The sequence below is a fragment of the Neovison vison genome, chromosome 2 (assembly GCF_020171115.1).
Source record: "Neovison vison isolate M4711 chromosome 2, ASM_NN_V1, whole genome shotgun sequence".
Taxonomy (NCBI): Eukaryota; Metazoa; Chordata; class Mammalia; order Carnivora; family Mustelidae; genus Neogale; species Neogale vison.
The window spans coordinates 79,947,354-79,962,205 of NC_058092.1; the positions used below are offsets into that span (position 1 = coordinate 79,947,354).

The following is a 14,852-nucleotide window of genomic DNA, read 5'->3' on the forward strand; positions in this document are numbered from 1 at the left end:
CTTCCATATTACAAGTTAGTCTGAGAAAGTAGTTAATATGTGTTACTTTATTTTATTCTAATGTCTTAAATGCCTAAGAAAGAAATGGTTGCAATTGAGAATGAGTTTCTAGTCTTCCAAAACAATAGAAAGTCTAAGGTAAGGGATGCCAGGGTGGCTCATTTGGTTAAGCGACTGCCTTCTGCTCAGGTCACGATTCCAGGGTCCTGGGCCCTGGGCTTGCTGCTCAGCAGGGAAACTACTTCTCCCTTTGTGTGCTCTGCCTGCCCCTCCCCCTGCTTGTGCTCACGCTCTCTGACAAATATATAAATAAAAATTTAAAAAAAAAAAAAGTCTAAGGTAAGTTGATGGGGTGTGCAAATGGGAGTTGGGTAGTGTGGTTCCCCAACTTGACACATGGCAAAACAAGATCAAAGTGTCAGAGGTATGTGATGTTAGCTGTTTATGTGTTTGTTTGTTTGTTTGTTTCATTCATTCATTCATTCATTCATTTTGGGAAACTGAACTCTCTTGTCACTAACTGACCTGGGTCAGATGTTCTGTAACATTAACTGTTTGTACGATCAGCCCTTTAACTTACGCTGCTTAGGTTTTCCTTCTCTCCTGCTATATGCTCTTTTTCTTAGAACATTTGACTTAGTGATGGAGCTGAAGTGTTGGGATTTTGAACCTTACTCCACATTTTTGGGGAGTATATACCAATATATATACCAAATATACAAATATACCATTGTATATTTTCAATTTAGGATTTTATAATTCTCTATAAGATTAGAACAAGAAAAAGTAAGGAAGGGAGTAGTGATTTATTTTCTGCATTCCGTTTTCTTTACTACTTTAAAGCTATAAAATTATATAAAATCCAGATTTTACAATTACCTTAAAGGCCTTCTAGTATAGCTTGTGAGGCTTTTTATTTTTTCTGCCTGGTTTTTTTGTTTTTGTTTTTAGATTTTATTTATTTATTTGATAGATCACAAGCAGGTAGAGAGGCAGGCAGAGGGGGGGGAAGCAGGCTCCTTGCCGAGCAGAGAGCCCCACTCTGGGCTTGATCCCAGGACCCTGAGATCATGACCTGAGCCAAAGGCAGAGGCTTAACCCACTGAGCCACCCAGGTGCCCCTTCTCCTTGATTTTTGATGACTTTAAACCTCTAATGATATTAAGTTCCATCTTGTTGGAAATACACAGTCTTTTTTTTTTTTTTAAGATTTTATTTATTTATTTGACAGAGATCACAAGTAGGCAGAGAAGCAGGCAGATAGAGAGGAAGGGAAGCAGGTCCCCCGTTGAGCAGAGAGCCCGACGCGGGACTCGATCCCTGGACCCTGAGATCACTACCCAAGCCGAAGGCAGCGGCTCAACCCACTGAGCCACCCAGGCGCCCTGGAAATACACAGTCTTAAGGCAGTTCTCCCCACCCCACCCACCGCTGACGTTAGCATTTCCTTATATTGATCCCACTCATTACTCTGTTTAAAATTTCTTTGAGATAACAGAAACATATCAAATCTGCATTTTCCTCCTAATAGCTCTTTAGATATTTGTAGCATATTTTCTACCCTTAGATAAACCATCGTGTTTCTTTTATTCTATGTAGGAAATATTTTTCAAGTTAACTATTTTCCTTTGGATACCTGTTAATTTGTTAATATCCCACATAAATTATGTTACTTCTGATTGGATGTAATACAGGTATGGTCTTACTGGTCCTGAGTTTGATTGCCTCCCTTGTTTTGAACACCAAATTTATGTTAATCATGGCCTGAATGTATATTGACCACTTGTTTGGATGGACTCCCATTGAGTTTATGGTTAACCCAATGTTTTTTCATATGTAGTGTGGTATGAGAACATGTTTCAGAACTTGTGCTGTGGTATTTTAAATGCATATGTACATCTGTGTCAGTTATTAGACTCAGCTCTGCTGTGAAGATTTTTGGGTCCTGATTTTGATCATCCATATATTTATTTCCTTCCCAGCATCATGTCATGCATATAATGTGTTACCATTATTTGATAAAAATGTGGACCACAACAGTTGGAAACAGCACTGTTTAATACATGGGATTCATCCTTTCTTGTTGTCACTGGTTCCTTAAAAATTCCTTTGACTAAACATTGCTTGAATACATAGTTTATGTAGTAGACAAGTTAAAGAACTCTAACTGGACTCTCATTTAACTTTTTTTTCATTTTGTCTGTAAAAATATCTTTAGTGACAATTAGGTATTTTGAAATCCAGATATAAAATGTTTAATAGTTTGACCTAATTTATTTTCATGTTCATAATTTCCTTTTTCATGTTCATTTGTTTGCAGTTCCCTTACTTATTAGAGGTTTAGAAAACTTGAGTATTTGCTTTAAGAACTATGGAGTAGAGGAATTCTATTGTAAATGACCAGGGAGAGAAGGGATCTTAGTTACAATTGAGCAACTATTGATAAAAGTTGAAAAAAAAAAAAAAGTGAAGAGGGAGCAAGCTACTTACTGATTTTCCTAAAGCAGTAATACAGCATGAGTTTACCATAACACTCCTGAACTGTACACTTAGAAATGACTAAGATGGTCAGTTTTATGTTACATGTATTGTGTATTATACCACAATTAAAAATTTAAAGGATTTTTAATACAATATTAAAAAATAAAAGAGAGAAGGCAATTAGTATGAAGCCCACTGTATGTCAGAGGAAGCTTCAGTTGGTATTAGTTTTCTAGTGTTATACTCCCACATACCTTGCTGGAACCTTTGCCCCATGCTTTGGCAATCACAGCTAGTGAGTTTAGAACAGAAATGGTTTCTCCTGATGGAACCATTGTGAGTAGGGAATAATTTGGAATACTGTATTCCATCATAGTTTGTGGGAGCAGAGAGAAAGGGAGAAGAAATAAATGAAATGTGTACTTAAGGTCTCACATTGGAACTTCAAATGTATTTTTCTGTGGAAATACTTTGGGCTTGGTGTTTAGTTTCCGTAGTACTTAAGTATTGTAATCTTCAAGTACCCTGTGGATTAAATGCATTTTTGTGGGCTAATTTGGTGTCTTGGCTAGCATGTATTTCCATAGGTCAGTTTGTTTCTGAATTCCGAATAACTTACGGACCTGCTATTAGAAGGCTTAGAGACTCCATTTGCAGAAAATGGAATTAAACTAATGAAGTTTATTCACAATGTGCTTTACCATTTCCAAAATACTGTAGTATAACATGATTTATTCCTTGAAACACTAAAAAATTGAGTTGAATTCCTGCTTAGTTTTTTCTTACTACTTTAGAACAGTTGAGAAATTTATTTAGATTCCCTTTCATTAAATCTGGAATTAATGATTTTATGTTAAGTTTGTATTCTAACATTCTTATCAATATAGATGATGCTAACCTGACTCATTCGAAAAATACTTTTATAAGAGCTTGAGATGAACACAACTGTATTCTAAATAAACATTCCTTAAAGTACCTCTGGTTTTTTATAGAGATGGAAATCGTTGTCAAGTATTACTTTATCCAAAATTAACATTTTTATCATTATTTGATTCCACTGTAGTTCTAGTTGGATATAAGTGGATTATGTTTGAAGGCATATTTCACTACTGACTTTGTCTAAAATATTTCTGTTTTTCCCTTCTGATTAAGAGCATCCTGTTTTAAGTCAGGCCATAATGTTGTCATTTATTTAATTTAAAAAAATCTGGTTTTGGTAAGGAGAAACTTCATTTGAACAGATTATTTCAAGAGGGCGGACTCTTTTGCAGTAAGAGAAAGGGAATGTTGCAAAGGATAGTGCTCTGGCCAGACGGTCTGCAAGCATCTCTTTAAATTTTAAATGATACTAATAATTAGAAAAAGTCTAGTTTTTGTATAATTTTTAGAAAAGCAAATTAGGTATGATTTTTTTCATTATTTTTGTTGGTAATGATTTGGACCAATTTGTCTCTAGGCCAAACAGCAGTTGAATCTGCGTACACATATGGCTGATGAAAATAAAAATGAATATGCGGCACAGTTACAGAACTTTAATGGAGAACAACACAAACATTTCTACGTAGTGATTCCTCAGATTTACAAGGTAAAGTTTAGATTTATGAAATTAATGTAGTTTTACAGTTGGAAGAGCTGTTCTTCAAATGTGAAACTTAAATTTCAGGAATAAGCCAGAATGTTTCTATATTTTTTAGTCATCAGGATTAGTGATACGAATTTCCTTTATGATTATAGATTTGCAAAGTAAATTTTTCCTAACTTTGAAATCACAAATTTTCCTATAGATTTATTATTAGTGTAATAAACAGTCCACTAAAACAATGACATTTTCTAGATAAAGTTTAATACCATATCACTGAGCATGAGGACATAGGGAAGAATTCACTGGAATTGTACATTGTAATCTGCTTGACAAGAATTGGGATGTAGCTTTTTGACACTATACCTGAATCTCTGGCATTATTCCATGTGGCAGAAATAAATCTTATGAAATGGATTTGCTATCCCAGTTTTTGCCTGCTTGTCTTCCTAGCTGCCAGATCATAAATGTAATTCAGGCCATAAGTTTGCTTACAAATTCCATTCATTATCATTTGATGATAAACAGTTGCCAAACAGCCTGAGATAAAAACCCAGAATTTCTGTGAGGGCTAAGTTATGTTACTGCTTATTACAAAAGACAAGAATTTAGAGAAGAGGGATTAAGTGAAATGGTGTTGAAAGTAATGTGGGAGAGCAGAGCTTATATGGAAAGAGTTGTGAGCCCAAATATATTTTCTTTTTCTTTCTAACCAAATTAGCCGTACAAAGGGAGCATAGTTAGAGGTCGTGGGCTAGAGTGGATATCATATTCCAGTCATTTAATCCAGAGTATCTAGCCTGCCAGTCCTCTCTCTGGGTGCTTTTCTAGGCTCTCCAGCTAAGCCTTCATGTTCTGGGGAGACCATAACTTGGAGATCAACCACTTTCTGTGTTTTGGGCTGATCCTTTTATTTGGACCTTGCTATGGAGCAGTCTTGCCACTTTGTAATGCTGGGAGCAGTTCCTTTTGTGAAAATGTGGGTGTCAAACCCACAGGCTTCAGGAAGTAATTAGAGAGGAAAAACTGGTATGAAGGCAATGTGAGTTTGGGGATTTGAGCAGTGTAGCTGCTTTCTAGGAGAAAGAAAGGCTTTGTAGCACTAGCAGATTTTAAATGTCAGAAATGCCGTTAATTTATTGGCTTCACTTATCACAGCATAATTTTTGGTGTCATGTGCCAGTGAATTTTTGAACTGTGGGAATTCCACTGTATATACCATTTTTACCATATGGCTTTCTGTTTTTCATCTTGTGTCCCCAATCCTTTGACAGTCACTCTGAGCAGTAGACTTACCGGTGGTATTCAGTCAACTCTGGATCCTTAGTCCAGCCAGATATTATGGAAGTAGTCTGAACTAACTAAAGGGCTTAGAAATCTCAGATTTATATATGTTATAGGTCAGTTGCTTAAAAGGGGGGTGGGGAGAGCATCAGAATTCTCTTTTCAAGTGCAACTTTCCCTGGACACATGCACAGCTGCTCTGACTGAAAAATGAAAGGTGGAGGTGGTAAGAGGTAGGGAGCTGGTAGCCTGTTAGTGGGTGCCTTTAGAATACTTGAAAACCAGTGTCACCTGGTTTTAAGATGTGCTAAAAGGCTGGATATATATTTTTTTCTTTTGTTACAGAACAGGTCTCAAGTTTTAAGTATTTTAAGTTTGTAGCACTGGAAAAAGTATTAACAACAATGTAACTATTAACTGTAGAATCCTTAATTTGGAGGTGGGGTTTACTTCAGCATGAAAAGAAAATTCAGTATTCCCTTTTCAAAAAAATTTCTGATTATTAGCAACTACAAGAAATGGATGAACGAAGGACTATTAAACTCAGTGAGTGTTACAGAGGATTTGCAGACTCAGAACGCAAAGTTATTCCTATCATTTCAAAATGTTTGGAAGGAATGATTCTCGCCGCAAAATCAGTTGATGAAAGAAGAGTAAGTGCTATATGATTATATTTGAATAAGTGTATTTGGTTTAGGGATGCAGCTGGAGATGGTGAAAATGAATTAGGAAAGGGGCAAAGTAATTGATGAGTACCTGATTCTAAATTATATTCTAATCACTATTTAGACCATTCTAAACTAAAATTCTAGTTCTGAAAGGAAAGAGTTCTAATCCTTCTCCTCCCCTCACTAAGTCTACTCTAAGAGTATAATGCAACCTGTGAACTGTAGGTTACAAACTGTATTATATTCTTACTCTAGTGAAAATTAAGAGAAAGAAGCAGATCTGGAGCTATTGTAGGAATTGCTTTTAATATAAGAGTTAACACCTGAAGCAGGGTAGTGTATGAAGTAATGGTCCATGGGAAAAAGGGCAGAGGGCTTTAATAAGTAGAACAGCATAGCCCTGCTCCCCTTGAGGAAGTATATCCAGTCACATTCTCTCTTGATGAAGGTCTAGCAAGACTCTTGTACCTGGTCATTTCTCAGTAAATGTAGATTGGGTGACCAGAAAGGATGGTTGGCAAAAACAGATTATGAGGAAAGAGTAAGAGAAGAGAACCAGTGTTTGGGGGTTACCAAATATGTACCACATATTTTAGTCTTCATAGCAAATTGGTATTATGTTAATTAGCATCCTTCTGTAACCCGTAGAATTCTAATTTAAATTGTAAAAATAAAAGGATTTTTGGGGCACCTGGGTGGCTCAGTGGGTTAAGCCTCTGCCTTTGGCTCAGGCATTGATCTTGGGGTCCTGGGATCGAGCCCTGCATCATTCTATCTTCTCAGCAGGGAGCCTGCTCCCCCCCCCACCACCTACTTGTGATCTCTCTCTCTCTCTCTCTCTCTCTCTTTCTCTGTCAAATAAATAAATAATCTTTTAAAAATTAAAAATAAAGGGATTTTGGGGGTGCCTGGGTAGGTCAGTTGTTTAAGTGTCAGACTCTTGGTTTCGTTTCAGGGCTCAGGTCATGAGATTGGGGTCCTGGGATCAAGCCCCATGGGGGTTCCCTCAGCCACTCCCCATCCTGGTGCTCAGTGGGGAGTGTGCTTGAAGATGCTTCCTTTGCCCCTCCCCTCTCCAAAAAATAAACAAAAATAAAAGAAGTTTTGGGTTCTTTAATTGGGAATTCAGAGATTACGTTTACATGTCAGTATAGCTGGATACAAGAATACAAATATAGTTAAGTCCCTTCTCCTTTCTCATTTGGTAGGGGTAGCATTAATGACAAAACTGAAGTGTGATTTATGAATAACATTTGACTAAATGACAGGTGAAATGCACAATTAACAGAAATAGACCACAAAAGAGTAGTGGTTAGGGGTCCAGTCTGGAGGAGTTCCTAGAGATAAAGTATTCTGCTTGAAAATAATGAGCTTAAGGTGTCAGTAGAACGTTGGGATCCTGGTAGGTTTGTCCAAAGACAATATATAGTAGTTATGTGAGTTTTAAAGTTTTAGGGAAATTATACTAAACTTTGTATTTTTTTAAAGTTGCTTTTTGTATTTAATACTGTTAGTGAGATCTTTCTCTGTTGCTAAGTTAACATGTCTTTAAGATACTTTTTTTATCCTTTGCCATTTGGATGAATGAAAGCCTTTCTACTTGTCTCTTACTCTCTGTTGCAGTTAGAGGCCTTTTTCTTTGAAACTATTTAGAATTTCTACTCAAGTAGAACCTCTTCCTGTATTCCTTCTGTCAGATCTTTCTTATCAACTAACTTGTCCTCAGATGAATTTCAGTGGGTTGAAGTTATGAAATAAAAACGTTCATGAATATTACAAATTTATAAAGTGTTAACGTGATTAATAAATTAGTATTTTTATTGGGATTAAAATATTTAAGGTTTATTACTAATCCACAGGAACAAATTATTCACTTTAAACCTTTAATGATAACTATAGAATTCTTCCCTTTAAATATTTATTTGTTGTTTTCTTGAGTAAAGTTTTGAAAGCTGATGGTATTAAAGATAAATGAAATGGTTTTAAAAACATGTTTCATATGTGTAGGACTCTCAAATGGTAGTAGACTCCTTCAAGTCTGGATTTGAACCTCCAGGAGACTTTCCATTTGAAGATTACAGTCAGCATATTTATAGAACCATTTCTGATGGGACTATCAGTGCATCCAAACAAGAAAGTGGGAAGATGGATGCCAAAACCACAGTAGGAAAGACCAAGGGCAAGTTGTGGCTCTTTGGAAAGAAGCCAAAGGTAAAAGTCATAAAATTCTTCTATGCTAATAATTTTATTTTAGTGTGTCATTTAAATCAATGTAGGTGTTGATTGGATAATGGCTTACTATTAATAGAGAATAAGCATTTTTATTTGAATGATTCAGTTAACTTTTTACTTACTAGAAACAGATTTGTATCTTAAATAGTAAAAATTATTTCTGGATTTAACATTTGAACACCACTTGATAAGTAAAAATATTAAATAGTTAATATCTCATGAGTTATATGCTTTTGAAATTTCACTTGTTTATAGTTTCAGTCAGAATTTCTAAGGAGTCTTTATGATCTAACTGTAAGACCACTAAAATTGCAGTTTCTCTATTAGAATGAATGGGTGACCATAGCAAAAATAAATGTCACATTAGGTTTTATAGATTATACTAATAAAGTTATTTTTATCATCCAGGTAAATATTTAATGGGAAGGGCTCAATGTTTGTGGTTATTGGAGGTTAAAAAGTCTCTAGTTTACTAAGAGATCCTCACTCTTAACTTCTTGTTGGAATCCATTTTTTGATGTATTGTATATGTTAGATAAGTCTAGCTCAACAGATGAATAAATGGAATAGATGAGTGCTTAATCTTACCAATTTAGTGTTTATAACAGTGTCTATCTAGTTTGAGAATAGATATGTACTTTTAATCTGATATGCTCTTCTAAAGTACACATGATTGTAATTCATTTTTCTGCTCTTGACATAAGAATGTGCATAAATATAACTCAAATTATAATATACCTATAAATATCTTTAGAAATGCACTTAGAATTAATTCAATCATTATTCATGCTTTTAATAATATTTTCCAGGTGAGAAATTGAGAGGTGAGACTTTTTAAAAAGTCAAATCAAAGTAGATGGAGCTTAGAAAAATAAGGACTACTGATTTTTTTTTAATGAGTTGTAATGAGGATGAAATAGAAACAGTCTGAGAGAAAAACCACAAATGTAATGAAATTTGCCTATTTGTGATAACAGTTGCAATTTTAATATTTTAATAAACATTACCTATTTAGGTACCTTTACCTGTAGCTGCCACCTTTATCTCTGACAAGTACAGGTTAAGTATAACCAATTAGGTAGTGCTAATATTCTAGAAACCAGAAGAGAATTTTTTTATGTAGGTCATATTGCTCTAACATTATAATTTGTGTACTCTATATTTTTAATGTCAGCTTGTAAAAAGTGATCAAATGAAATGGTACTTTTTTTTAAAGTAAATTTGACTTTTTAAAATGACAGTTTTGGCAGAACTGTGTTAATTCTCTTATTTTTATAGAAAACTTTGAGATTTATTTTGTGAAAAGTATGTTGCCAAAAATAGAATTTTCATTTAGGAAAAAACTATGCACATTTGGCTTATTGATTCCTTTCTTTATTTCCATATTAGCCACAGTCCCCACCCTTAACCCCTACTAGTTTATTCACATCCAGTACTCCTAATGGGTCCCAGTTTCTCACATTCTCCATTGAGCCCGTGCATTATTGTATGAATGAAATAAAAACAGGGAAGCCCAGAATTCCTTCTTTCAGAAGCCTCAAAAGAGGGGTAAGTTTAATAATGGGTTAAAATGCATGATGGCCTATTGTGTGTGTAGTGTGGCTTTTAATACTCTCCACCCTCATTATAAGGCTCTCTCCTGTAAATATGCAGTTTAAAAACACCACAGAATTAAGTATAGCTACCCTCAAGTTAAAAACAACTCCTCTTTATAACATTTGAAATGCTCAACCATAAAAGAATGGTATTATAAAGAGGGTGCTGGGTACAATCATATTAGCTATTTTTTTGTTTATGTGAAATCATATGTCCACCATTGTCTTGTAATGTATTTACATTTTTAAGACTTTCAGTAATTTGTCACTGGAGTTACTCATGCAATAATTTGTCACTAATAATGACTTCTGCCAATTTATATTTTGTTGACAATAAAAAAATCACGTTCGATTTTAACTGCCCTACTTTTAGAAGTATAAAAACAGTTTCCAGTACTTAATTAAGGAAAGGCATGTTAAATATTAGTATTGTAGATCAAAGTAAGATAATACATTAGTAAGTATTTTGTAAATTAAAAAACCTATAAAATACCAGATGTTGAGTAACGTTTATGTGGAATTTGTGTTCTTGGACTAAACCAAAAGTACTTTTTATCAGGATTTTTCCTTTAAAAAAAAAAAATTGGCCAGCCTTTGATGTTTACTTAAAACTGAAGATATTCTCTGTAAGTGAAAAATTTTAGAATAGTAAAATGCAATATTAAACTATTTTTTATTCATCTTTAAAATTTTATTTATTTATTTAAGATTTTATTTATTTATTTAACAGAGAGAGACCACAAGTAGGCAGAAAGTCAGATAGAGGGAGGGGGGGGAAGCAGGCTCCCCGCTGAGCAGAGAGCCTGGTGTGGGGCTTGAGATCATGACCTGAGCCGGAGGCAGAGGCTTTAACCCACGGAGCCACCCAGGCGCCCCTAAACTGTTTTTTAGCAACAGCTGTTATACAAGTGATAAATATTAGTGTTACTCCATTATGTCAGTGAAGCTAATTTCTCTTATTTATGTTTGATTTTAAGGTTGTGCTTATAATGTTCATAGCTCACAGTTTAGATAGATTTATGAAATTTGAGCATTTGTTTGGACATATGAAAAACATAGGTTTGAAAGCCCACAGGTGAGAACTCAGTCTATCAGTGCCATAAGAAATCTAATCATTAGTGGTGATAAACTATAGTTGGGCTCTTGTTTTTGCTGCCCACTCTCCCCCCACTGTCCTTTCTCCTCCCTTTCTCTCTGTCTTCCTTCTTTGTTTTTGTGTCTTCTCTTTACTTCTCTGTCTAGCCTGTCTGGTTTTAATACATTTTATAGTCTTTTCTACAAATTGCTTTAGTTGAGTTTCTCTTTGGGCCATATGTAGAGCAAGATATATTTGTTTAGGGCAGGATTACATTATTCTCTGCATTTTCATTAAAACAATATGACAAACTGAAGTGATTATCAGTAGTGCAGCAGATGTGTTCTAGTGTATGGTGTCCCTTTTTGGACTTCCTTTTTTCCTGTAAGGTCATGAATATTTTTACATCTATCTTACTTAATTCTGTGTGTGAATGATACAGGTAATTAACGACTTTCTGAAAAGTCTCTAGGAATGAGTCTGTATTATACTTACAAGCAATATAGGTACCTGTATTCATTTTTAAAAGCCCTTAACACTTCTTTGAAGGACTTTTAAGACATCATACTTGGGATTTCTGTTGATTGAGTTATGCGGGTAGAATTCCCATCTTTATTCTCTATGATGATTTAGACTTAATTAAATTCTGTTACATAAATCTTGCAGAATTACTATTTATAGCTATAGCTTTGTACACACCAAGTCTATCAGACCCAGTTACAGTAATCTATACTGTATAGTTAAAGAGATAGGAAATAAATATAGTTCTGTGGAAAAGTTTAGGAAGTTAAAACTGAGCTCTAGAGAAAGAAGTTTAAATATGTGACATCTTCATTTTTAAGGTAGAATTTTATAAGCTGTAGAACTTAAAAGTATCGGCTTAGCCATTATTTGTCTTATTTACACTTAATGCTTTAATTTAAAATATTAGTACATTGTTCTGGCGGGAGAAAGTTCCAGAAGGCCAAAATCTTCCTCCTCTTATTAGTTTTCATACCAAGGGAAAAGCAACATGCAAGGTAGAAAATACGGCAGATAAACTAACTCTAGGGGATTAGAGGATAGAGCAGAAAACAAAGTTTATTATTACTGAGAAATTTTTCATTTTGGTATTTGGTAGTTTATCAGATTCTATTTCAAAATTAACTTGTAGAAATATTTTTCTGCCACTGAAGAATTTTCTCAATGTAGAAAAATTGAAAAAGAAGAGAAGCTTTAAAAAGCCAGATTTACATGTCAGTCCATTAAGCTTACAAAGTAAGTCTTAAGATTTCTTAAAGCTGAAGAGTTGTACCGTTCAAATCAGAAACTCTTGTTTTGAACTATGTTTGCTACATTGTTTTTCCTAAATACCTCCTTTTGGCTTTCCTAAAAAATTATAATTTCTTTTTCTTCTTTTCTTTCTTTCTTTCTTTTTTTTTTTTAAATTAAACCTAGTTGTGTAGTTCCTAATATTTTTAAGGGTATGAGAAATGTTACATTGGACTGATATTTTTGACCAGTAGACCTTTTCTGAGGGCTGGTGGTGTATAATTTCCTTCTGTGACATCAGGACCTAACCATTAGTGGTTAGGTGGACCATTACTTTGGTGCACACATAAAATTAACTACTTCATATAGAAACAATTTTACTCTGTAACTATTTGAGATTTCTGTGTAATCCTTTTTTGGAGGGGAAGATTTATCTAGCAATATTAAGTCCATGTTTTCTATCTAAATTATTCATGATCTGAAAAACCTAAAGTCATATTTGTATGCTTTTATTTATTCAGAATATAGTTATCAGGATTTTCCTATCTTTAAGTGAAATACATGTAATAATTATAATAGCCTGATTTCCTTTTTAGTTCCTTTGTGTATTTATTAAGGTATGGGGTTTTATGAAATTTTCTAGTTATAGGTACATGATAATTGTTTATGAGAGTAAGAGGGTATTTATGCATTGAACATGAATCACTTAAAAAATATTTTTATGTATTTCTAATATTTTTACAAAAAACTTGTTTTTTGTATCCCCAAATCTAAGGTTATTGAACTATAAATTAATCTTCTAATTGATAAGAAACTAGATTAACCTAAAACTGAAACATTTGATACTTCAGTTATAATCATCTTAATGTTTTCTTTAAAACATATTAATATAGAAACTGGAAAAATAATTTTTATTTCACTTAAATTTAGCTGGGGAAAATTATAACAGATAAATTAAAATACTTAACATATTTTGCTTCTTGTGTTCTGTATAATTTTGTATTAATAAAATTAAAGATTATGAATATCTTTTTAAAATTTAATCCTTTTAATCTTTTTATCAGGAATTTTGTGATACCAAAATAAGTTGTGGTTTTGTTCCCTGAAACTACTGACAGTCTAAAGAATGTTAAGCTTAATTTGGAAAGATAATGAATAATAAATGTCATCTTTCTTATCATCATAACCATCAGTATATATAGCTAATTCATTGGAGATAAGGGGTAGATATTTTTGTCATTTATTAATGTTCAGTTTTTTTATTTGAAATTCTACCTGACATCCCCCACGTTTTCTAAAATATGATGATTTAGAAAATAGGGAAAAATAAATTTCAGAGGTTGTGAACCAAACACATTGAATGTGAAGATTAACTTTTTAAAGCTGTATTGTGTATTATGGGTCACAAAGGGTGCGTGTGTGTGTATGTGTGTGCGTGCGTTAGCGTGCACATGTGTGCACACGTATTTACTGGGAATGCTTGATAGATACAATGCCAGTTGCTAACCCACATAATGTGGCATATGTGTGTGTGTGTGTGTGTGTGTGTGTATACACACACATACACACTAGTGGTATATATACTGTATGAGAGCATTCTGGCTATGTCATTTCATATTTTGAGAAATTATATTCAGTTTTCTAAAAAATGCCATTATATTTTTAGTGTTGCTTATTGAACATACAGATTTCAGAATAAAATTTGAAAAATAGAAACTTGATCTTCAAAGCAACATTTACCCCATATAGTTGTGTCTGTTAGGAAATATGTATGGGAAACTTGAGTCTGGGTGACTCAGTTACTATTTTGATAATATAATTTTCTTAAAAAAAAAAAAAAACCCTTAAAACTAAAGTAGAAATGTTACCCTTATCTACCCTTGACATATTTAAATTCAAAATTTTGAATTTTATTTGAACTAAATTTGGAATTTATTTTGAACTATAAAAATCCTGTGATGGTATTTTGTTTAATGCATTGGGAAGAGCCTTTCTTTTTTTAATACTTCATATAAGATTTCTTTTAAATGGCTAATAGTAGATCTTTATATTTAGCTCTTCAGATATTAGTATTTTGAGAATAAAGAGCTATATAAGTGAATCTACTTATAGAAAAGATTATCTTTTAAAGAAGAAAATAAATGATTACTAATCAAATGATTTCTGATTTGGGTTTTAGTTGCATTTAGAAAATATCTGCCCATTATCATCAGTGTATCTTTTTTTTTTTTTTGCAAGTAATTTACTTTCCCCAACATGTGCTTTAAAATTGTTTTTCTGGCATAATTGTTTGGATTGTGAAATGTTCATGATTTATTTTAATACTGTAAAAAAAAAGTATAAGTTACTGCATCTTCTGTATTATGATTTCATGTGAATAATTTACCATTTCTTTCTGTTTTCCATTGAACTATTCAGTGGTCGGTGAAGATGGTAAGCCTTATGTGCTGATCTATATACTGTGCCAACATTAAATAATTTCAAAACTTTTTTTTTTTAATTCAAAATAAGTGGTAAGGTACAACCCCACATTTTCACCTTGTATGCGTCTTTTTTTTTTTTATAATTCATTCCATAGTCCAATATATGCCAGTATCTCTTGATGTCATAAAATTAAATAATGTGATTAACTGTAATCAATCCATTACGTTCTTAAATGTCACTGAGTGGAGTCCTCGTCATGTTAA

The 14,852-nt window shown here is 33.3% G+C and overlaps 1 protein-coding gene across 3 annotated transcripts in view; it reads left to right on the plus strand.

Moving 5' to 3' along the window:
• FNBP1L (formin binding protein 1 like) overlaps positions 1–14,852 on the plus strand; it is a 99,954-nt gene that overhangs the window by 72,470 nt on the left and 12,632 nt on the right. For 2 of the 3 annotated variants that reach the window (XM_044238707.1, XM_044238708.1), the window contains exons 7-9: positions 3,938–4,066; positions 5,851–5,997; positions 8,020–8,223. In XM_044238707.1, the coding sequence (XP_044094642.1) occupies positions 3,938–4,066; positions 5,851–5,997; positions 8,020–8,223 (480 nt within the window). Of the gene's footprint in view, positions 1–3,937; positions 4,067–5,850; positions 5,998–8,019; positions 8,224–9,633; positions 9,793–14,583; positions 14,599–14,852 lie in introns of all 3 variants that reach the window. The other variant, XM_044238709.1, reaches the window with a different exon arrangement.